This window comes from Pristiophorus japonicus, chromosome 11 (genome assembly GCF_044704955.1).
Source record: "Pristiophorus japonicus isolate sPriJap1 chromosome 11, sPriJap1.hap1, whole genome shotgun sequence".
Taxonomy (NCBI): Eukaryota; Metazoa; Chordata; class Chondrichthyes; family Pristiophoridae; genus Pristiophorus; species Pristiophorus japonicus.
In genome coordinates, this window is record NC_091987.1 from 62,806,178 (window position 1) to 62,831,465 (window position 25,288).

Genomic DNA, 25,288 nt, shown 5'->3' on the forward strand with positions numbered 1-25,288 from the left:
GATCCAAGGGTTCAGGAATACAAAGCTGTTTTTTTAAAAAGCTAACAGGATCCTATGTTTTTTGAAATGGGGCATAGAATAGAAAAGCAACAAGGTACTACAGGTACAGCATTGGAAATCCGAATCCTCGGGACCGAGGCCATTCTGGATTCTGTGTATTTCCGGACTTCGGAACGTCTTTCTGACGTCCTGAATCCAGAAACACCCAAGTCCAGGTTTGAGTATTTCCAGACATCGGAACGTCTTTACGATGTCCCGAGTCCGGAAACACTTGGGCCGAGGTGGGTGGGGGTCGGGCGGCCGAGCAGTGGCGTTGGGGGGGGGGGGGGGGGGTGGCTGAGGCAGAGGTCCACGGGGTGAGGTCTCCGTGACTGCAAGTAAAACCCAAAGATTCAAAAGTTATGCTGAATTCCCTTTTTAGTCTCAGTGGGCGCATAAAAGAAAAACATCTTCCAAGAGTGACATTTGGTTGTAAGTGCTGGGGGAGGTCCTTGCTCCCTCATCTTGTACTCTTCAACTACCCTCCTGAAAGTTGCCATCCCAATCCCCACCTCCCTCCTCAGTGCCAAGACCATCAAGGTCTGCACCCCGTGCAAACATCTTCTGGGAATCTCGCAGCCGTGACACCTTCAACCCCAGATCTCTGACATGTCCAGTTCCAGAGTCGTGTCACCCTGGCTCAAGGTTTACGCCTTCCACTCCTGAAATCGTCCTACTGGAATCTCGGAGTCATAGCTCCCTAAACTCCCCATCTCCCTGAAGTTGTCTGCCTCCTAGCCCGCACGTTCCTAGAAAACTCTAAAGAGCAGCTCCCTCCAGGTGTGACACCCATGCATATGCTTCATTCATATTCCCTTCTACAAACTCACGACTCTCTTGGGCTCCATTCTTGTTTCCCCAATGCTGTGGTCAGTAGCCTCACCCTCAGCCTGTGACCCCAAGGTTCAGCACCCTACCGTTAGCCTTGGGTCCCTGGGACGCAGCGGTCTGACCTGAGAAGCCCAGGGTCCTGCCTGTTTGACGGCAGCGCTTTTCACCCCACCCTGGGGCTTTGACCTCCGTGACAGTGGCGGGCTCTCAATGCCAGTGCCTGAAGTGAGCCCAAGCTCTGATTTCCCCCTCCCACAGGCGGGTCTGAGGGGGTGCAATTCCCCCGGGCTCGGAGCCACTCTGCGCTCCCCGGTGACGCCCAGCGTGGACTCTCTCTCTGGGCCCCATCCAAGGCAGGGGTGAGGTCGGCATTGGCCCGAGGTGGGGGTCCGGATTCCGGAACATTTTCTGGATTCGGGATGACCCTGCCACGGATCGTCCTGGTGCCTGGATTCCAGAAAAGTATGGATTCTGGAACTCTGGATTTTCAACGCTGTACCTGTACTAATGTATAAACAGAAAATACTCATCAGGCAGTATGTGTGATTAGAGAAACAGTTAATGTTTCAGGACTGTGACCTCTTGTCAGAACAGGAGTATGTTCTGAAAGCTAATACTAATTCTGCATGAATCATTGGTTAGCCTACAGTTAAAATATTGACTCGCTTCAGGAATGATGGAGAGGGTACAGAAGAGATTCACTTGCATGATATCAGAGATGAGAGGCCTTGTTTATGAGGAGAGAAAATCTGGGGCCCTTTTCACTGGCACAGAAAACATTGGGTTCAAGTTTCAGCCTGAGTTGCTCTTATTTCTTTGGAGCAACTAGTTTAGAATGCAGCATCTCAGAAATTGTAATTCTCGGCATTTAGTTTGCTCCAGTTCTAGTCAGTTAGAATAGTTCCATTTTAGAACAGATTTTTTTTTCAAAAGGGGGCGTGTCTGGCCACTTACACCTGTTTTGCAAGTTTAGGCAGTGAAAACTTACTCCAAACTAACTTAGAATAGGGTAAGTGTAGATTTTTGTACACTCAGAAAAACCTTGCCTACACTTAGAAATCAGGTGTAGGGAACGAGAGATTGGGGGGTGGGGTGGGGTTTACAAACATTAAACACTTAACTTTTACAAATAAAGTGCCATCATCAATAATAAATGATAAATAAATCAATAAATAAACCAATAAATCAATCAAAAAAAAAATAAAAAACAATAAACACTCAATAAATAAAAAATTATTTCTACTCACCAGCACGGGAGAGGTGTGGGGGGGTTGGGGTACATAATAAAAACATAAGAATTAGGAACAGGAGTAGGCCATCAAGCCCCTCGAGCCTGCTCCACCATTCAACAAGATCATGGCTGATCTGGCCGTGGACTCAGCTCCACTTACCCGCCCGCTCCTCATAACCCTTAATTCCCTTATTGGTTAAAAATCTATCTATCTGTGACTTGAATACATTCAATGAGCTAGCCTCAACTGCTTCCTTGGGCAGAGAATTCCACAGATTCACAACCCTCTGGGAGAAGAAATTCCTTCTCAACTCTGTTTTAAATTGGCTCCCCCGTATTTTGAGGCTGTGCCCCCTAGTTCTAGTCTCCCTGACCAGTGGAAACAACCTCTCTGCCTCTATCTTGTATATCCCTTTCATGATTTTAAATGTTTCTATAAGATCACCCCTCATCCTTCTGAACTTCAACGAGTAAAGACCCAGTCTACTCAATCTATCATCATAAGGTAACCCCCTCATCTCCGGAATCAGCCTAGTGAATCGTCTCTGTACCCCCTCCAAAGCCAGTATATCCTTCCGTAAGTAAGGTGACCAAAACTGCACGCAGTACTCCAGGTGCGGCCTCACCAATACCCTATACAGATGCAGAAGGACCTCCCTGCTTTTGTACTCCATCCCACTCGCAATGAAGGCCAACATTCCATTCGCCTTCCTGATTACCTGCTGCACCTGCAAACTAACTTTTTGGGATTAGTAAACAAAAAACATTAAACTCCTTGTGCATGAAATTCTAAAAGAGTTTCATGCACAAGGAGTTTAATGTTTTTTGTTTACTCCTAAAAGAGTTTCATGCACAAGGACCCCCAGGTCCCTCTGCACCTCAGCATGTTGTAATTTCTCCCCATTCAAATAATATTCCCTTTTACTGTTTTTTTTTCCCAATGTGGATGACCTCACACTTTCCGACATTGAATTCCATCTGCCAAACCTTAGCCCATTTGCTTAACCTATCCAAATCTCTTTGCAGCCTCTCTGTGTCCTCTACACAACCCGCTTTCCCACTAATCTTTGTGTCATCTGCAAATTTTGTTACACTACACTCTGTCTCCTCTTCCAGGTCATCTATGTATATCGTAAACAGTTGTGGTCCCAGCACCGATCCCTGTGGCACACCACTATCCACCGATTTCCAACCCGAAAAGGACACATTTATCCCGACTCTCTGCTTTCTGTTAGCCAGCCAATTCTCTATCCATGCTAATACATTTCCTCTGACTCCGCATACCTCTATCTTCTGCAGTAACCTTTTGTGTGGCACCTTATCGAATGCCTTTTGGAAATCTAAATACACCACATCCATCGGTACACCTCTATCCACCGTGCTCGTTATATCCTCAAAGAATTCCAGTAAATTAGTTAAACATGATTTCCCCTTCATGAATCCATGCTGCGTCTGCTTGATTGCACTATTCCTATCTCGATGTCCCGCTATTTCTTCCTTAATGATAGTTTCAAGCATTTTCCCCACTACAGATGTTAAACTAACTGGCCTATAGTTACCTGCCTTTTGTCTGCCCCCCTTTTTAAACAGAGGCGTTACATTAGCTGCTTTCCAATCCGCTGGTACCTCCCCAGGGTCCAGAGAATTTTGGTAGATTATAACGAATGCATCTGCTATAACTTCCGCCATCTCTTTTAATACCCTGGGATACATTTCATCAGGACCAGGGGACTTGTCTACCTTGAGTCCCATTAGCCTGTCCAGCACTACCCCCCTAGTGATAGTGATTGTCTCAAGGTCCTCCCTTCCCACATTCCTGTGACCAGCAATTTTTGGCATGGTTTTTGTGTCTTCCACTGTGAAGACCGAAGCAAAATAATTGTTTCAGATCTCAGCCATTTCCACATTTCTGTAAAAGCTTTTACTATCCGTTTTTATGTTTTGCGCAAGTTGACCTTCGTAATCTATCTTTCCTTTCTTTATTGCTTTTTTAGTCATTCTTTGCTGTTGTTTAAAATTTTCCCAATATTCTATTTTCCCACTAACCTTGGCCACCTTATACGCATTGGTCTTTAATTTGATACTCTCCTTTATTTCCTTGGTTATCCACGGCTGTTTATCCCTTCTCTTACCGCCCTTCTTTTTCACTGGAATATATTTTTGTTGCGCACTATGAAAGAGCTCCTTAAAAGTCCTCCACTGTTCCTCAATTGTGCCACCGTTTAGTCTGTGTTTCCAGTCTACTTTAGCCAACTCTGCCCTCATCCCACTGTAGTCCCCTTTGTTTAAGCATAGTACGCTCGTTTCTGACACAACTTCCTCACCCTCAATCTGTATTACAAATTCAACCATACTGTGATCACTCATTCCGAGAGGATCTTTTACTAGGAGATCATTTATTATTCCTGTCTCATTACACAGGACCAGATCTAAGATAGCTTGCTCCCTTATAGGTTCTGTAACATCCTGTTCTAAGAAACAATCCCATATGCATTCTATGAATTCCTCCTCCAGGCTACCCCGTGCGATTTGATTTGACCAATCGATATGTAGGTTAAAATCCCCCATGACTACTGCCGTTCCTTTTTCACAAGCCTCCATTATTCCCTTGATTATTGTCCGCCCCACCGTGAAGTTATTATTTGGGGGTCTATAAACTACGCCCACCAGTGACTTTTTCCCCTTACTATCTCTAATCTCCACCCACAATGATTCAACATTTTGTTCATTAGAGCCAATATTGTGTCTCACAACTGCCCTGATATCATCCTTTATTAACAGAGCTACCCCACCTCCTTTCCCTTCTTGTCTATCTTTACGAATCGTCAGATACCCCTGTATGTTTAATTCCCAGTGTTGGCCACCCTGTAACCATGTTTCTGTAATGGCCGCCAAATCATACCCATTTTTAATGATTTGTGCCGTCAACTCATTTACTTTCTCTCTTTCCCCCCCCCACACCTCTTTCTACCTCCTCCCGAAATAAAGAGGTGTGGGGTGGGGGGGTAGAAAGAGGTATGGGGGGATGGGAGAAAAGAGGTGTGGGGGGGTGGCGAGAGAAAGAGGTGTGTGTGGGGGGAAGAGGAGGTGGTGATGAAGTGGGGTGGGGGGGAGAAGTAGTAGTTGTGGGGCGGGGGGAAGAAGTAGTAGTAGTGATCGGGGGGCAGAGAGGTGGTGGGGGGTTGGGGAGAAGAATTGGTGGTGGGGGGTTGGGGAGAAGAAGTGGTGGTGGGGGGTGGGGAGAAGAAGTGGTGGTGGGAAGGGGGAGGGTGTGGAGAGAAGTGGTGGTGGTGGTGGGGGGAGAGAAGTGGTGGTGGTGGGGGGAGAGAAGTGGTGGGGGTGGGGGGAGAGAAGTGGTGGGGGTGGGGGGAGAGAAGTGGTGGGGGTGGGGGGAGAGAAGTGGTGGGGGTGGGGGGAGAGAAGTGGTGGGGGTGGGGGGAGAGAAGTGGTGGTGGCGGGGGGGGGGTGGGGGGAGAGAAGTGGTGGTGGGGAGAAGTGGTGGGGGGTGGGGGAGAGAAGAAGTGGTGGGGGGTGGGGAGAGAAGAAGTGGTGGTGGGGAGGGGGAGGGTGTGGAGAGAAGTGGTGGTGGTGGTGGGGGGAGAGAAGTGGTGGTGGTGGGGGGAGAGAAGTGGTGGTGGTGGGGGGAGAGAAGTGGTGGTGGTGGGGGGAGAGAAGTGGTGGGGGTGGGGGGAGAGAAGTGGTGGTGGCGGGGGGGGTGGGGGGAGAGAAGTGGCGGGGAGGGGGAGAGAAGTGGCGGGGGGGGGAGGGGGGAGAGAAGTGGCGGGGGGGGGCGAGGGGGGAGAGAAGTGGTGGTGGCGGGGAGGGGGGAGAGAAGTGGTGGTGGGGGGGGCGGGGAGAGAAGTAGAAGTGGAGGTGGGGAGGGGGGAGAAGTGGTGGGCCGAGGACTTCGGGCGGGGCCCGCACGCAGCCGATGCCGGGCCGTCGATGCAGATGACTCTTTGGGCGGGGCCCGCCCCAGCGAGAGGCCGCAGGCCCTGCCGCCAACGAGGACTTTGGGTGGGCCTCGCCGATGCCGGGCTCCCAGGAAGACTTCGGGCGGGGCCCGCTCCCAGTGAAAGGATGCGGGTCCCGCTGACGCCGGCTCCAACAAGGACTTCGGGGGGCCTTCGGGCGGGGCCGCCCCCAGCAAGAGGGCGGGCAGGCAGGCGGGCCCGCCGGCGAGGTAAGATGCGTCAGGCCACTCGGCCCGGGATAGGGGGGCGACGTCCCTTTGGCTTGGGATAGGGTTGTCGTCCTGGAGACAGGTGGCGCTGGGAGGGCCGGGAGCTACTGCGCATGTGCGCAGCTGCAGGCACTTTTTGGCGCAGGGCTGTAGTTCCGCCCCCAGCAGCTCCTGCTGCGCCACGCCGAGGTGGAAATGGGCCTACAGCTATCTGAGAATCGCGAGGTAAGTATTCGGCGCAATTTTTGTTCTATAAATTAGGCGGGCCTCTCCGATGTGCGCTGTTCGAGTGGGCGTCCGAAACTTGAGCCCATTAAGTGGAGATCTGATAGCAGTATTAAAAATTGAGTTTTAATACAGTAAATCAGGGGAAAATATCCACTTGTCAGTGAGTTGGTAATTTGAGGGAATAAATTTAAGATAATTTGTTCCTTTTTTTTTTAAAACATTAATTTATGTATTCCATTGTAAGACATGAGATTGTTGCCTCTACAGTATCAATGTCATTTGTTTTTACTGCCAGTTCTCTGTGACTACAGTTTAAGCTTTATGTAACCTTTCAAATTTGAAAAAGAGCAGAGTTTTCCTGATTGCCTGTGCACAAATTGTCTGGCTGGTTTCCCTACACTGCGTCATTTGTGAAAGTGATTAGCGGCATTTCAGTGCTGCGACAGGAGCAGACACCTGATTGGAGAGGTTAACATGTGAAGAGGGGCTGTTAGTTTGCATGGACAAAAGGTTCAAGAGTGGGTATTTTGATGGCAATTTTGAAAGGGAGTGGGAAGAGGGAACCATTATCAATGTCAGTTAGCATGGAACCAGGAAAGGAAGTTTTGTGGGAATCGGGTCGAGAGCGTTGGAGGCAGGTCTTGTCAACAACGTGTAAACTTGTGGAATGGCTAAGTCTGATGCGATACATTTTGGTAGAAAGAATAAGGAGGCCACATACTACTTGGAAAGTAAATGTCTAAATGGGGTAGAGGAGCAGAGAAATCTGGGGCTACAGATACACAAATTACTAAAAGTAACAACGCAGGGTAATATGGTTTTTAAAAAAAAAAGCAAACCAAAATGCGGTTCATTTCTAAAGGGATATAATTGAAAAGAAGAGATGTTCTGTTAAACTTGTATAGAATCTTTGTTAGATCACACATGGGAGTACTGTAAACAATTCTGGTCACCATATTATAAAAATATATTCTAGAAGCACTGGCTAAGTTGTAACATAGATTAACTGGGATAATACCAGAACTGAGTTATACCCATCAGGCAAGATTGAACAGGCTGGAGCTTTTTTCTCCAGAAAAGAGAAGACTGAGGAATGGACTGATAGAAATCTTTAAGATTATGAAGGGTTTAATAGGGTAGATAGAAACATAGAAACATAGAAAATAGGTGCAGGAGTAGTCCATTCGGCCCTTCTAGCCTGCACCGCCATTCAATGAGTTCATGGCTGAACATTCAACTTCAGTACCCCATTCCTGCTTTCTCGCCATACCCCTTGATCCCCCTAGTAGTAAGGACCTCATCTAACTCCTTTTTGAATATATTTAGTGAATTGGCCTCAACAACTTTCTGTGGTAGAGAATTCCACAGGTTCACCACTCTCTGGGTGAAGAAGTTCCTCCGCATCTCGGTCCTAAATGGCTTACTCCTTATCCTTAGACTGTGACCTCTGGTTCTGGACTTCCCCAACATTGGGAACATTCTTCCTGCATCTAACCTGTCTAACCCCGTCAGAATTTTAAATGTTTCTATGAGGTCCCCTCTCATTATTCTGAACGCCAGTGAATACAAGCCCAGTTGATCCAGTCTTTCTTGATAGGTCAGTCCCGCCATCCCGGGAATCAGTCTGGTGAACCTTCGCTGCACTCCCTCAATAGCAAGAATGTCCTTCCTCAGGTTAGGAGACCAAAACTGTACACAATACTCCAGGTGTGGCCTCACCAATGCCCTGTACAACTGTAGCAACACCTCCCTGCCCCTGTACTCAAATCCCCTTGCTATGAAGGCCAACATGCCATTTGCTTTCTTAACCGCCTGCTGCACCTGCATGCCAACCTTCAATGACTGATGTACCATGACACCCAGGTCTCTTTGCACCTCCCCTTTTCCTAATCTGTCACCATTCAGATAATAGTCTGTCTCTCTGTTTTTACCACCAAAGTGGATAACCTCACATTTATCCACATTATACTTCATCTGCCATGCATTTGCCCACTCACCTAACCTATCCAAGTCGCTCTGCAGCCTCACGGCATCCTCCTCGCAGCTCACACTGCCACCCAACTTAGTGTCATCCGCAAATTTGGAGATACTACATTTAATCCCCTCATCTAAATCATTAATGTACAGTGTAAACAGCTGGGGCCCCAGCACAGAACCTTGCGGTACCCCACTAGTCACTGCCTGCCATTCTGAAAAGTACCCATTTACTCCTACTCTTTGCTTCCTGTCTGACAACCAGTTCTCAATCCATGTCAGCACACTACCCCCAATCCCATGTGCTCTAACTTTGCACATCAATCTCTTGTGTGGGACCTTGTCGAACGCCTTCTGAAAGTCCAAATATACCACATCAACTGGTTCTCCCTTATCCACTCTACTGGAAACATCCTCAAAAAATTCCAGAAGATTTGTCAAGCATGATTTCCCTTTCACAAATCCATGCTGACTTGGACCTATCATGTCACCTCTTTCCAAATGCACTGCTATGACATCCTTAATAATTGATTCCATCATTTTACCCACTACCGATGTCAGGCTGACCGGTCTATAATTCCCTGTTTTCTCTCTCCCTCCTTTTTTAAAAAGTGGGGTTACATTGGCTACCCTCCACTCCATAGGAACTGATCCAGAGTCAATGGAATGTTGGAAAATGACTGTCAACGCATCCACTATTTCCAAGGCCACCTCCTTAAGTACTCTGGGATGCAGTCCATCAGGCCCTGGGGATTTATCGGCCTTCAATCCCATCAATTTCCCCAACACAATTTCCCGGCTAATAAGGATTTCCCTCAGTTCCTCCTCCGTACTAGACCCCCCGACCCCTTTTATAACCGGAAGGTTGTTCGTGTCCTCCTTCGTGAATAGCGAACCAAAGTACTTGTTCAATTGGTCCGCCATTTCTTTGTTCCCCGTTATGACTTCCCCTGATTCTGACTGCAGGGGACCTACGTTTGTCTTTACTAACCTTTTTCTCTTTACATATCTATAGAAACTTTTGCAATCCGTCTTAATGTTCCCTGCAAGCTTCTTCTCATACTCCATTTTCCCTGCCCTAATCAAACCCTTTGTCCTCCTCTGCTGAGTTCTAAATTTCTCCCAGTCCCCAGGTTCGCTGCTATTTCTGGCCAATTTGTATGCCACTTCCTTGGCTTTAATACTATCCCTGATTTCCCTTGATAGCCACGGTTGAGCCACCTTCCCTTTTTTATTTTTATGCCAGACAGGAATGTACAATTGTTGTAGTTCATCCATGCGGTCTCTAAATGTCTGCCATTGCCCATCCACAGTCAACCCCTTAAGTATCATTCGCCAATCCATCCCAGCCAATTCACGCCTCATACCTTCAAAGTTACCCTTCTTTAAGTTCTGGACCATGGTCTCTGAATTAACTGTTTCATTCTCCATCCCAATGCAGAATTCCACCATATTATGGTCACTCTTCCCCAAGGGGCCTCGCACAACGAGATTGCTAATTAATCCTCTCTCATTACATAACACCCAGTCTAAGATGGCCTCCCCCCTAGTTGGTTCCTCGACATATTGGTCTAAAAAACCATCCCTTATGCACTCCAGGAAATCCTCCTCCACCGTATTGCTTCCAGTTTGGTTAGCCCAATCTATGTGCATATTAAAGTCACCCATTATAACTGCTGCACCTTTATTGCACGCACCCCTAATTTCATGTTTGATGCCCTCCCCAACATCACTACTACTGTTTGGAGGTCTGTACACAACTCCCACTAACGTTTTTTGCCCATTGGTGTTCTGCAGCTCTACCCATATAGATTCCACATCATCCAAGCTAATGTCCTTCCTAACTATTGCCTTAATCTCCTCCTTAACCAGCAATGCTACCCCACCTCCTTTTCCTTTTATTCTATCCTTCCTGAATGTTGAATACCCATGGATGTTGAGTTCCCAGCCCTGATCATCCTGGAGCCACGTCTCCGTAATCCCAATCACATCATATTTGTTAATATCTATTTGCACAGTTAATTCATCCACCTTATTGCGGATACTCCTTGCATTAAGACACAAAGCCTTTAGGCTTGTTTTTTTAACACCCTCTGTCCTTTTAGAATTTTGCTGTACAATGGCCCTTTTTGTTCTTTGCCTTGGGTTTCTCTGCCCTCCACTTTTCCTCATCTCCTTTCTGTCTTTTGTTTTTGCCTCCTTTTTGTTTCCCTCTATCTCCCTGCATTGGTTCCCATCCCCCTGCCATATTAGTTTAACTCCTCCCCAACAGCACTAGCAAACACTCCCCCGAGGACATTGGTTCCGATTCTGCCCAGGTGCAGACCGTCCGGATTGTACTGGTCCCACCTCCCCCAGAACCGGTTCCAATGCCCCAGGAATTTGAATCCCTCCCTGCTGCACCATTGCTCAAGCCACGTATTCATCTGAGCTATCCTGCGATTCCTACTCTGACTAGCACGTGGCACTGGTAGCAATCCCGAGATTACTACTTTTGAGGTCCTACTTTTTAATTTAGCTCCTAGCTCCTTAAATTCGTTTCGTAGGAACTCATCCCTTTTTTTTAACCTATGTCATTGGTACCAACGTGCACCACGACAACTGGCTGTTCTCCCTCCCTTTTTAGAATGTCCTGCACCCGCTCCGAGACATCCTTGACCCTTGCACCAGGGAGGCAACATGCCATCCTGGAGTCTCGGTTGCGGCCGCAGAAACGCCCATCTATTCCCCTTACAATTGAATCCCCTATCACTATCGCTCGCCCACTCTTTTCCCTGCCCTCCTGTGCAACAGAGCCAGCCACGGTGCCATGAACTTGGCTGCTGCTGCCCTCTCCTGATGAGTCATCCCCTTCAACAGCACTCAAAGCAGTGTATCTGTTTTGCAGTGGGATGACCACAGGGGACCCCTGCACTACCTTCCTTGCACTACTCTTCCTGCTGGTCTTCCTGATGTAGAGAAGATGTTTCCACTTGTGGGGGAGACCAGAACTTGGGGCCATAAACGTGAGATAGTCACTAATAAATCTAATAGGGAACTCGGGAGAAACTTTTTTTTAAACCCAGAGTGTGATTAGAATGTTGAACGAGCTACAGCAAGGAGTGATTGAGGCGACTAGCATAAATGCATTTAAGGGGAAGCTAGAAAAACACGAGGGGGAGAAATGAATAGAAGGATATGTTGACTGGGTTAGATGAAGGGTGGGAGGAGGCTCGTGTGGAGCATGAACAGCGGTATGGAGCGGTTGGATCGAATGGCTTGTTTCTGTGCTGTAAATTCTATGTAATCATACACATGTAAAATTGGCTGAAAATACCTTGTAGGAGATATCCTTTTTATTGCACTTTCCACTCCAGCTCTTGCCTACATAAGAGACCTACCATTTTAAGTATGCTCCAGGGAGTAGCTCTAATAATGTAGGTTATCAATGTATTGGGAGCACCGCAGTCCTCTTTTGAAGTTACTTTATATTAACATTTACCTAGCTATTAGCCATCACACTATCTTTTAAATACTGATGGCCCAAATGGGAAGAAATGATTTTAAGCAAGATTGGAACTGAAACTGTTCTCCTGAAATAGATTCTGTGTAAATGCCAATTTTTGCCATTGTAAAGGCTCATAGTTTTTAATTAATACTATCTCTATATAAATATTTAAAGTAACTATTTGTACTGTACTTTTTTGACACATCGTCTGTCCAGCCCCACCCCCCTGTGCCCACACTGCACTTTTTTTTGACCGACTGGCGACAAGCCCCGCCCTTTGTCAAGCTCCGTCCCCCTCCTGGGCCTAGAAGCAGGGCCTGAGGCCCGAGACTCCGCTGAGGCCCTGACTCTCTTCCGCCGCTGATTCCCCGAGGACTCGCCCTTGCTAGTCTCCGACTCTCTACTGCTCCCTCGCTGATAGCAGCGGTCCTGAGCCCGATAATGAGAGGGGGGGCTGGGGAGAAAGAGAGTGGGGGGGGGGTGAGGAGAGAAAGAGAGGCTGGGGGTGGGGTGTAGAGAGAGATATATATGCTGGGGGACGAGAGGGGAAGAGAGAGGGGTTGGGGGAGAAGGAGGAAGAGAAGGGATGGAGAAGGAGGAAGAGAGGGGGTGGGGAAGGAGAAAGAGAGACGCAGCGGGAGGGAGAGGCTGGGGGGTGGGGAGGAGAAAGAGGGGGTGGGGTTGGTGTGGGTGAGGAGAGAAAGAGAGGCTGGGGGTGGGGTGTAGAGATATATATGCTGGGGGACGAGAGGGGAAGAGAGAGGGGTTGGGGGGGAAGGAGGAAGAGAGGGGGTGGGGAAGGAGAAAGCGAGACGCAGCGGGAGATAGAGGCTGGGGGGTGGGGAAGAGAAAGAGGCTGGAGGGGGTGGGGAAAGAGAGACCGGGGGGGAGGGGGGAAGGAGAAAGAGAGAGGCTGGGGGAGGGGGGGAAGGAGAAAGAGAGAGGCTGGGGGTGGGGGGGGGGGGGGGGGAGAGGAGAAAGAGAGGCTGCGGGGGAGCGGAGGGAAGGAGAAAGAGAGGCTGGGGGGGGGTTGGGAAGAGGAGAAAGAGGCGGGGGGGGAGAGGAGAAAGAGAGGCTGGGGGCGGGGGGAGAGGAGAAAGAGAGAGGTGGGGGGGGGGGGAGGGGAAAGAGGAGGTGTGGGGAGGGGAGGAGAAAGAGGGGCTGGGGGTGGGGGGAGCGCGAGAGAGAGAGAGAGAGGCTGGGCGGGCGGGGGGGAGGGAAGGAGAAAGAGAGGCTGGGGGGGCGTGGGGGGAAGAGGCGAAAGAGGGGGTGGGGGAAGAGGAGAGTAAGAGAGAGAGAGGCGGGGTGGGGGGGGGAGAGAGGAGAGAGAGAGGCTGGGGGGTGGGGAGAAAGGAGGAGGAGGCGCTGCGGTGGGGGGGGGGGAAGAGGAGAAAGAGGCTGGGGGGGGAGAGGAGAAAGAGAGACTGGGGGGGGGTGGGGGTGGGGAGGAGAAAGAGAGGGGGTGGGGGGAGCGAGAGAGAGAGAGAGAGAGAGGCGGGAGGGAGGGAAGGAGAAAGAGAGGCTGGGGGAGGGGGGGGAGGAGAAAGAGAGGCTTGGGTGGGGGAGAAAGAGAGGGTGTGGAGAGCGCGAGAGAGAGAGAGGGGCTGGCGGGGGGAAGAGAGAGAGAGAGAGAGAGGGAGGGTGGGTGGAGGAGAAAGAGAGGCTGGGGGGTCGGAGGAGAAAGTGGGGCGGGGGGAGGAAAAAGAGAGGCTGGGTTTGGGGGCGGAAAGGAGAAAGAGAGAGAAGCTGGGGGCCAGGGGGAAGGAGAAATAGAAGCTGGGGGCCAGGGGGAAGGAGAAAGAGAGGCTGGGGGCCAGGGGGAAGGAGAAAGAGAGACTGGGGGCCAGGGGGAAGGAGAAAGAGAGGCTGGGGGCCAGGGGGAAGGAGAAAGAGAGGCTGGGGGCCTGGGGGAAGGTGAAAGAGAGAGAGGCTGGGGGCCAGGGAGAGGAGAGGCTTTGGCAGGGGTGGAGGGAGGGAGGGAGAAAGAGGAAGGGGATGGGAGAGAAGAGAGACGGGGGAGAGTGAGACAGGGTTGGTGGGTGGAGGGAGGGTGGGGGGGGAGCGGATTACATTCTTCCAACCCTCTACAAGGGACATCATTGGAGTGGGTGATATCCATAAGTCATGACACTGTCACTACTCACCATACCCAATAAACCCGTTAACAATCCGTACACAATGCTCCCCATCTATGTTTTTTTGGGGGGGAGGGGGAGGAATGTTCTTGGACTTGGGGTAAGGCACTTCGACTGGGGGAGGGATGTACTTGGACGGCGCGGCCCTTGACAACGTGGACTAGTTCCCATACCTCTGGAGCCTTTTATCAACAAAGACGGACATTGATGCGGAGATTCAACATCGACTCCAGTGCGCCAGTGCAGCCTTTGGTCGCCTGAGGAAAAGTGTTCGAAGACCAGGCCCTCAAATCTACCACCAAGCTCATGGTTACAGGGCTGTAGTATTCCCCGCCCTCCTGTATGGATCAGAGGCATGGACGATGTATAGAAGACATCAAGTCGCTGGAGATATATCACCAACGATGTCTCCGCAAGATCCTGCAAATCCCCTGGGAGGACAGACTCACCAACATCAATGTCCTCGCCCAGGCTAACATCCCCCAGCATTGAAGCACTGACCACACTCGATCAGCTTCGCTGGGCAGGCCACATAGTTCGCATGCCAGATATGAGACTCCCTAAGCAATTGCTCTATGCGGAGCTCCTTCACGGTAAATGAGCCAAAGGTGGGCAGTGAAAACGTAACAAGGACACCCTCAAAGCCTCCCTGATAAAGTACAACATCACCACTGACACCTGGGAGTTCCTGGCCGAAGATCGCCCAAGGTGGGGAAAGTGCATCCGGTAGGGCGTTGCGCTCTTTGAATCTCAACGGCGTGAGCGTGAAGAGATCAGGCGCTGGCACTGGAAGGAGCGTGCTGCAAATCAGTCCCACCCTTCCCCCGACAAATGTCAGTCCCACCAGTGACAGAGTCTGTGGCTCTTGCATTGGACTGTTCAGCCACCAAAGGACTCACTTTATGAATGGAAGTAAGTCTTCCTCGATTCCAAGGGACTGCCTATGATGATGATGATGATGATGCACTTGGACTGGGGTAAGGCACTTTGGCTAGGGGAGGGTTGCACTTGGACTGGAGTAAGGCACTTTGGCTGGCCCTTGCTGTCTTTTCGGGAGTTCTGTCTCTCTCTTCAGGGCGTCAAAATGGATCGAGTTACAATTTGCAAAGTCAGTGAGACCTTGGGATGGGCGGTTCCAATTACACATTCCAGTGAAACTTCAGGGTGTGGCTTATCCTCCAAGGGGACCAATCATAGACAGAGAGTGGAGCATGGTGGCCATTTTCACAGTACAAATAAGCTCGTCCTTTTAAAAATTCCATTGATTTGTTCATCAAAAATGTTCCATGGTGAAAAGATCCTGAATTCTGGAATGGGATCATTGTCCCTAGTTTCTGTGCCCCACATTGACCTCTAAATACTGGTTTGTTTCTAACTGTTAATCCTTAAACGCTGGAGGCAGGATGTAGTGCGATGATGTATCATTCTCATTATTTATTTATTTTTGTTTTGTTTAGGCTATTCACTGCTTTGAGGCGGTGATCAAGAAGTGTGAGGGAAAAGTTGACCCTGAATTGTTTTGCCAGCTTGGTCATTTCAACCTCTTGTTGGAGGATTATCCAAAAGGTAAGCAATATTCTTTCCTGTATTTGCATTTATGCTAATGTATTTTTTGATTACAAAACATGTTAAGGACAACAGGCATTATTCCTTTAAGTGACAGATGTTGCAGGATGTTAAAATTATAGTACTTTAAAGTCACTGGGCAAAATGCCAAATGGTGGAGGGTACGCTGCCATAATGATTGTGGGTAATTTTGGATATTGTGTTTGTATCTGAGAATTTTGCCAAAATAAATGGATGAAGGTTGTCTCAGTGAAATTAGTTTGAACAGTTTGTAAATTGCTATCTGCAGCAGGAATTTGTTTTGTTTTCAGGGGGAAATCTTGTACAGAGGGACCATAAAGAATATAGAATGTGAGAAATTGAAATGTTGAAATGGTGTTGGTGCTGATGGTATGGTTCAGGCAATGGTACCAAGAAAACAATCATCCTGTTACAAGGTGCAGTGTCTGGAAGTAACTGGGAAATTTTACAACCCCTTTTAACGATGATTCACACCAGATTCGAGGAGATTTTCACTTTGGTACCTGTAGGACAGAATGATTTGTGTTTCAAATTTTGACCATTTTCCCTGATGCCAAGCGACATGTGTATAAAAAATGTAGAAGCTCTTTGCTCCTTTCGCAAACTAATTGTCTTTCTGTATCCTGTCCCCTTGCAAGAGCTTCTAACCATCTAAGCTTCGGTTGCTAATGCTATGATTGGCTGACATTAGGTAGGAGATTGGATTAAATTGCTCCTTCCACCTTCCTCTAGAAAATGCTTTGCTTCCCAACAATACACTTGACCACCAAGTTAACCTGTGAAATTCTTGGACTAAAATTGTTGCCAAATGTAGAAATTCAATCCTCAATTTCAAATGGTAGAGATATATAACTTTACACCGAATTAATTGGGCTCGGGCCAGCTCCATGTGATTGGGTTGTAGAAAGGCTGTTGCTATCGTACGTCTAACCTCGCTGGACATGTAAAAATGATTAATTTCCCTCCTGAAACAGAATGTGTTTTCTACACAAGCAAACAAAAACTCTTATCTACATGGTTTCTCAGTAACTTGGTTTAGATACTTTCAAATGTGCTGATTGCATGTCACACATCCAATTGACCAAAAATAAAATCAAGTGGAGGTGTCACAATGTCTCAAAAATTTGGAATGGCTGCCAAAAATAAAACTGGTTTCCAAAAACAGGTTTTCAGTTGCCATTGTAATCTTCAGAGAAAATCAAAAACCTCAACCCTGTCCTCATCCCCAAAAAGGCCACTGCAGCTCAGCCTAGCCTTGTACTCCCAGAATTTTCTGCTTTCAGACACAGTCTGCTGTGAAGTTTATCAATTGCTAGATGAGCCACCAACTAATTTGTACCTCCCAAGATTGCCTTACTGCACATTGCTCTGCCTCACACGCTGCCACTCTTGACTTCCAACTCTGCCTACTTCCACAAAAATCCACACTGCCTCACTGCCCAAGCCATTTGATGAGACCGATTACTGTTGGCTCAGTGCTGCTGATCACTTTGTGTACAGCAGGTTTGTTTGTTCCTCAGAGTTCCAGCCTCAAGACCTCCTTGTTCCTTCCCTTCCAGGCCTCAGTCTCTTTTCTGACTCTCAAGTTATTCTTTCACCTGTGATGTTGCCCCAGTTACCAGATATGCCAACAAAGATTGGGTCTTTGAATCTGGCTCAATTTCAACAAGATAACTGCAATCTTCAGTGAACATGTATTTCTAGGCCCTTCCCCATACCTTTCCAGTCCGAGCCCTGGGCTCTGGTTTCTGATCCATTTATGAATGAGGGAAGGAGAGATGAAAGAGGGAGACAGTGATAAGTAAGTCAAGGAAGTAGAATCAATGAACGTTTAAGAAGCATACCGAGACAGAGAAGCTAACAAAAAATTAAGAGCACACAATCAAAAATAATTGCATGAGCAGGGAAGATATTTTACACGTAGAATCATAGTATCGTTACAGCACTGCAGGAGGCCATTCAGCCCATGCCGGCTCTCTGCAAGAGCACTTTAGCTAGTCGCAATCCTCCGCCCTTCCCCCGGAACCTTGCAAATTTTTTTCCTTCAGGTACTTTATCTCATCATCATAGGCAATCCCTCGAACGAGGATGACTTGCTTCCACGAGAGTTCACAGATGTTTCAATGAAAGACTCGATGTTCCAGTCCTGAACTCCAGTTGAAGGGGTGGAAGATGCCTATGCATGGATTTTTTTAACGTGTGGTGACCGTTTCACATCAGCCACCACATGGGCTTGCCAGAGCTTGGTCTTGGTCCAGTGGCAAGGGTTGAACTAGGATGACTGGAGACTTGCTCTGTTGCACGGATCTAGTGCGCGCGCACACATTGCAGTGTGGGCAGGCCCCGTGCTGCCAATGGGCCCTCGGCTCTTCTGGGCCTCGTATCCTCATTCGCTGCACCTTCGCCCACAATGTTCCAGGGCCCGGCGCTCCAGCTTTATTTATAGCTCCGACCTGCGGTGGTGTTCTCGCACAAGTCGATTCCCTTTTGAAAGCTACGATTGAATCTGCCTCCACCACCCTTTCAGGCGGTGCATTCCAGATCATCATAACTCGCTGCCTAAAAAAAATTGTTCCCCGTGTTGCCTTTGGGTCTTCTGCCAATCACCTTAAATCTGTGCTCTCTTGTTCTCGACCCTTCAGCCAATGGGAACAGTTTCTCTCTCTAGACCCCTTACGATTTTGAACACCTCTATCAAATCTCCTCTCAGTCTTCTCTGCTCTAAGGAGAACAACCCCAGCTTCTCAAGTCTATCCACGTAACTGAAATCCCTCATTCTGGAACCATTCTTGTAAATCTTTTCTGCACACTCTAAAGCCTTCACATCCTTCCTAAAGTGCAGTGCCCAGAATTGGAGACACAATTCCAGTTGAGGCCAAACCAGTGTTTTATACAGGTTCATCATAACTTCCTTGCTTTTGTACTCTCTGCATCTATTTATGAAGCCCAGGATCCTGAATGCTTTTTTAACTGCTTTCTCAGCCTGCCCTGTCACCTTCAATGATCGTGCACATATGCCCCCAATGATCGTGCACATATGCCCCCAGGTCTCTGTTCCTGCACCCCCTTTAGAATGTACCCTTTAGTTTAGATTGCCTCTCCTCGTTCTTCCTGCTAAAATGTATGACTTTGCACTTTTCTGCTTACAACTTCATCTGCCATGTGTTCACCCATTTCACCAGCCTGTCTATGTCCTCTTGACGTCTATCCCTATCATCATCACTGTTCACTATAATTCCAAGATTTGTCTCATCTGAAAATTTTGAGATAATGCCCTGTCCACCCAAGTCCAAATCATTAATATACATCATGAAAAACAGTGGTCCTAGTACCGACCCCTGGGGAACACCACTTTATACTTTCCTTCAGTCTGAAAAGCAACTGTTCACCATGAGACTGTTTCCTGACACTTAGCCAATTTCATATCCATGCTGCCACTGTCCCTTTTATTCCATGGGCTTCAACTTTGCTGCCAAGCCTATTTATCATGTAACACTTTATCAAACGTCTTTTGAAAGTCCCTGTACACTACATCAACTGCATTGCCATCATCAACCTTTCTGTTACCTCATCAAAAAATTCAATCAAGTTAGTTAAACATAACCATTACCAAATCCGTGCTGGCTTCCCTTAATTAATCCACACTTGTACAAGTCGCTATTAATTTTGACCCAGATTATCGTTTCTAAAAGCTTCCCCAATATTTTTGCCATGTAAAATCAAATTTATTTTTCAAAATAGACCAAGTAGAGTATTGCATCTCTCTCGCTCTTTTTCAACCTCTGACGTCCTGTACTATGGAGTTTTGCTCTTCACTGTGTCTTTTAAGCCATTGCAGTTCTCAATTTTTGCTTACACGAGGTTGCTGGTTGTTAGACTCTTTGATGAAGAGATCCCTGATGGAAATTGGTTTGTTAATGCTGATGGTATTTTCAAGGATTTATCCAATATTTATTTTTGGGAACCCAAACAAAACACAAAAATTGGAACAGATTTAAGTCTTGCTGCATTGTTTTAAAATGAGCAACTGTCGAGTAGTTTTAATGGGCCCAAGTTTCCACATGATTTGCGCCTGATTTTTAGGAGGAACTGGTGGAGAACGGACTATCTTAGAAATCGCAATTCTCCATTTTTTTTTTTCTGCAGTTCTAGTCAGGTAGAACAGTTCTACTTTGGAACAGAATTTTTTCTTCAAAAGGGGGCGTGTTTTCAAAGTTTCCACAGTGAAAACGTACTCCAAACTAAGTTAGAATGGAGCAAGTGAAGATTTTTGTAAAACTGAAAAAACCTGTTCTACACATTAAAAAATCAGGCGCAGGTTACAAATTAGGCGTCCAGAACGAGGGCGGGGTGAAGGGAAGTCATTAAATTCTACAATAAATCCTTATTTATACTTATACAAATATTATACAAATAAATCCAACCTGAATAAACATTTATAAGCAAAGAAAAGATTAAATAAACCATCTTCCTACCTGTGTGAAAGTGCTTCAGGCACGGAGAATGCTGCAGTCAGCCTGAGGCGCCCGTTCTTTCCTGCGGGGAGGGGAGGGGAGGGGAGAGGAGAGGAGGCGCCCGTTCTTTCCCGCGGGGGGGGGGAGGTGCCCGTTCTTCCCGCGGGGAGGGGAGGGGAAGCACCCGTTCTTTCCCGCGGTGGGGGGGGAGAGGAGACAGTGAGAAGGCTGCAAGTGCTGATGGCAATGTGCTTTTATTAAAAAAAACAATTCAAAAATTAAACAGCTACAAAGACCTACAAAAATGGCCGAGTGCCAATGTTTTTTTTCACACTGAGCAAGCGCGAACGCTCCAACGTGCATGCGCAGCGTTGCCGGCAGGAAAAAAAACGAATTTAAATAGTACCCGCCCCCTCCCACTTACAAAATCGGTGCGAGTGTAGGCTCGCCCCCTGGGCGCCGCGCCAGGCAGACAAGGAGCTGCAGAACGCTCCAGAATCGCGGCTTTTTTTTAGGCGCGAGAAACGGGCGCCTAGCTCGGAGGGGCGCCCGTTTTTTATCGTGTGGAAACTTGGGCCCAAAGTATGTAGCAATTAATGTTTGAGTTGCTCAGTTTGTTACTGAATTATTTAGTGCTGTGATTAAATGCTTAGTAGATAGATGAGAGCTGCAATTATGAATGAAGACTATGCCACCTCTTTCAGGACATATTCCCAATTTAATTTAATGTCTTTTCAATGTGTGTTACTTAACTTGGTTGTGGGACTACAGAGATTTTAATATCCACCTAAGTACAACCTCTGAACCCACATGTTAGCTGATGCAGTTAATGACCGATTCAACAGGCACTATCCCTCTTTTCAAAATTACTGACATCACCACTTACTCAACCCACCTGTGACCCATCTGCCTTTCGTAAAAATTCCACCTCTAACCTTTTACTCTCTTGGGTTCTAGGCTAGAGTGTGTCATAGCTTCCCTACTCTGAAATCCGCACTGTGACTCCGGGAGGAACTCCTCGGCCACAGAGAGAAGATGGTTTTGGAGAACCCTAGCGACAATTTTCCGAGTGGCTGACAGCAGGGAGATTCCCCTGTAGTTGCTGCAGTCGGACTTGTCCCCTTTTTTAAAAGATGGTCACGATCACAGCATCTCTGAGATCTCCTGGCATGCTCTCTTCCTTCCAGATGAGAGAGATGAGGTCATGTATCTGCGCTAACAACGGCGATTCAACACCGCCTCCAGTGTGCCAGTGCAGCCTTCGGCCACCTGAGGAAAAGAGTGTTCAAAGACCAGGCCCTGAAATCTACCACCAAGCTCATGGTCTACAGGGCTGTAGTAACACCCACCCTCCTGTATGGCTCAGAGGCATGGACGAAATACAGAAGACCCCTCAAGTCGCTGGAGCTATATCACCAACTATGTCTCCGCAAGATCCTGCAAATCCCCTGGGAGGACAGGCGCACCAACATCAGTGTCCTCGTCCAGGCTAACATCCCCAGCATTGAAGCGCTGACTACACTCGATTCAGCTTCGCTGGGCAGGCCACATAGTTCGCATGCCAGACACGAGACTCCGAAAGCAAGTGCTCTGTGGAGCTCCTTCACGGCAAACGAGCCAAATGTGGGCAACGGAAACGTTACAAGGACACCCTCAAAGCCTCCCTGATAAAGTGCGACGTAACCACTAACACCTGGGAGTCCCTGGCCAAAGACTGCCCTAAGTGGAGAAAGTGCATCCGGGAGGGCGTTGAGCACTTCGAGTCTCAACGCCGAGAGCATGCAGAGGTCAAGCGCAGGCAGCGGAAGGAGCGTGCGGCAAACCAGTCCCACCCACCCCTTCCCTCAACGACTGTCTGTCCCACCTGTGACAGAGTCTGTGGATCTCGTATTGGACTGTTCAGCCACCAAAGAACTAACTTCAGGAGTGGAAGCAAGTCTTTCTTGATTCCGAGGGACTGCCTATGATGATGATCATGACTCTGTGCCTATCCCCAGGGATTCTCTCTTTCAAATCTCTCCAGTCTGCCTTCTGTTACAACACTGAGACTGCCCTGGCCAAAATCATGAATGACATCCTCTGTGACATTGAGACAGTGATGTGTTGTGTCTCCTAATTTTCCACAATCATTTGACATGGTTTATTATACTGTTGTCTTCTACCACCATCCCCCAGTTTATTATACAGTTCCATGGGACACCCTTGCATTTTTCCACTCGTATGCTTATCTGGAAACAGACAGTACATCTATAGCAATGGCTTCTCTTCCCTACCCTACAAGGTCCCCTTTTTCATTTGTTCTCCCTTCGTGACATTATCAGGAGGCATGGGGTCAGCTTCCATATCTTTGCCGATGATTCCTCTCCACCAGTTCTCTTTACCCATGAGCACCTCTATGCTGTAAGACTGCCGTCAAGCCTTGGATGAGCCACAACTTTCTTAATTTGAACATCGGAAAGACCAAAGCCACGGGTTTTGGTGCTCGCCACAACTCTGCTCTCTTGACCTACATAAGAACTAGGAGCAGGCCATTTGGCGCTTCAAGCCTGCTCTGCCATTCAATAAAATCATGGCTGATTTGATCATGGACTTAGCTCCACTTCCCTGCCCGCTCCCCATAACACTTTATTCACAAATAGCTCAAAAATCTGTCCATCTCCACCTTAAATATATTCAATGACCCAGCCTCCACAGCTCTCTGATGCAGAGAATTCCATAGATTCACAAACCCCTGAGAAGAAATTCCTCCTCATCACAGTTTTAAATGGGCGGCCCCTTATTCTGAGACTGTGTCCCCTAGTTTTAGGTTCCCCTATGAGTGGAAATATCCTCTCTGCATCCACCTTGTTGAGTCCCCTCATTATCTTATATATTTCGATAAGATCACCTCTCATTCTTCTGAACTCCAATGAGTATAGGCTCAACCTAACTTCATAACTCGACCCCCTCATCTTCAGAATCAACCTAGTGAACCTTCTCTGAACAGCCTCCAGTGCAAGTATATCTTTCCTTAAATACGGAGACCAAAACTGTACGCAGTACTCTGGATGTGGCCTCACCAATACCCTGTATAGTTGTAGCAGGACTTCCCTGCTTTTATACTCTATCCCCCTTGCAATAATGGCCAAAATTCAATTTACCTTCCTGATTACTTGCTGTACCTGCATGCCAACTTTTTGTGTTTCATGCACAAGGACCCCCAGGTCCCTCTGCACTGCAGTAGTTTGCAATTTTTCTCCATTTAAATTATAAATTGCTTTTCTATTTTTTCTGCCAAAATGGATAACCTCACATTTTCCCACATTATACTTCATCTGCCAAATTTTTGCCCACTCATTTACTGTCTATAACCTGTTGCAGATTTTCTGTGTCCTCCTCACAATTTGCCTTCCCACCCATCTTTGTATCATCAGGAAACTTCGCTACATTACACTCGGTCCCTTCATCCAAGTCATTAATATAGATTATAAATAGTTGAGGCCCAGCACCAATCCCTGCGGCACCCCACGAGTTACTGTTTGCCAACCGGAAAATGACCTATTTATCCCGACTCTGTTTTCTGATAGTTAGCCAATCCTCTATCCATGCTAATATATCACTCCCAACCCTGTGAACTTTTATCTTGTGCAGTAACCTTTTTATGTGGCACCTTATCGAATGCCTTCTGGAAATCCAAATAAACCACATCCAACCTGCTCGTTACATCCTCAAAGAACTCCAGCACATTTGTCAAACTATGATTTCCCTTTCATAAAACCATGCTGGCTCTGCTTGATTGACTACTTGACCTGATCTGACTTCCAGCATGTTCAACAAAACTGCATAGCCATGGCATCCTCATTTGACCCTGAGCCCTGTCTTACCTCCCCTGCCGTGGAAATCCCTATCCACATTTGTCACTTGGAGAGCAATTTATTTTCATGTCACTCATGCTGTTCTTTTGTCTATTCTCTGTAACTTTGACTTGTCCGAAATGTTGCTGCTCGCTGGACTAAGTCCTGCTTGTGTCCTCATGAACCTATGTTCGTCTCCTGTTCTCCAGTGCATTCAATTTAAAATCCTCATCTTTGGAAGGATCCATATCTGGGATATCTTGTCTCTTCTCTTCAGATTCTGCCTGACCTACTGAGTGTTTTCTGTTTTTGTTTCAGGTTTCAGCTATTTTGCTTTTTGTTTTTATTTTGAAAATCTTACAAAATAAAGATAATTCAGATTTTTTTCTCTCTTTTTGCCTTTCAGCATTATCTGCATACCAGAGATACTACAGTTTACAGTCTGACTACTGGAAGGTTTGTACCATTTAAAGGATTCTTGTTGGAATTTAATCAGATGGCATTTATTGAGCAGTTATTTATATGTTTAGCATTTTCAAGCCACTAAGTGGTTCGTACTGATAGCTGAAGATTTGTTTTCTTCTCCCACCCCATCAATCCAATTATTTGTGCTACTGCGCTGTTTTTACTTCAGTTGGTAAAAATATAGAAATTGTAGCACCGGAGGAGACCCCCTTTAAGTATTGGAAATGTCTGCATTATCACCACGATAAGTACTTAGCAGTTTTATCTTGTTTGTGAAAATTCATACACAAGTCTAGTGTGCATGGTGAAAGCATTTAAAAAATATTTATTCATGGGATGTGGGTGCCACTGGCAAGGCCGGCATTTATTGCTCCTCCATAATTGCCCTTGAGCAGGTGGTGGTGAGCCACCGCCTTGAACTGCTGCAGTACTTGAAGGTACTCCCACAGTGCTGACTTTGTCATAGCGGTTTGGTGCAACTGAGTGGCTTGCTAGGCCATTTCAAAGGGCAGTTAAGAGTCAACCACATCGCTGTCTGTCTGGAGTCACATATAGGCCAGATCAGGTAAGGATGGCAGATTTCCTTCCCTGAAGGACATTAGTGAACCAATTGGGTTTTTCTGACAATCCCGTAGTTTCATGGCCACTGTTACCATCTTTTTAATTCCAAATTTATTTAATTTGTGGCGAGATTTGAACTCTCGTCTCTGGATTGTTAGTCCAGGCCTCTGGATTATTAGTCCAGTAACATAACCACTATGCTATTGTACCCTTGTATTGTAAACAATAATGGTAATCTTTCGACATGAATATGTTTATAATTTTATGATTTGGTGAGTGG

General features: G+C 47.3%; 1 protein-coding gene across 2 annotated transcripts in view; it reads left to right on the forward strand.

Annotated features, from left to right (window-relative positions):
- The window catches only part of kdm6a (lysine (K)-specific demethylase 6A), a 424,338-nt gene that overhangs the window by 88,432 nt on the left and 310,618 nt on the right, over positions 1 to 25,288 (forward strand). For both annotated transcript variants that reach the window (XM_070893443.1, XM_070893444.1), the window contains 2 exons: positions 15,566 to 15,674; positions 24,389 to 24,438. In XM_070893443.1, the coding sequence (XP_070749544.1) occupies positions 15,566 to 15,674; positions 24,389 to 24,438 (159 nt within the window). The remainder of the gene's footprint in view (positions 1 to 15,565; positions 15,675 to 24,388; positions 24,439 to 25,288) is intronic.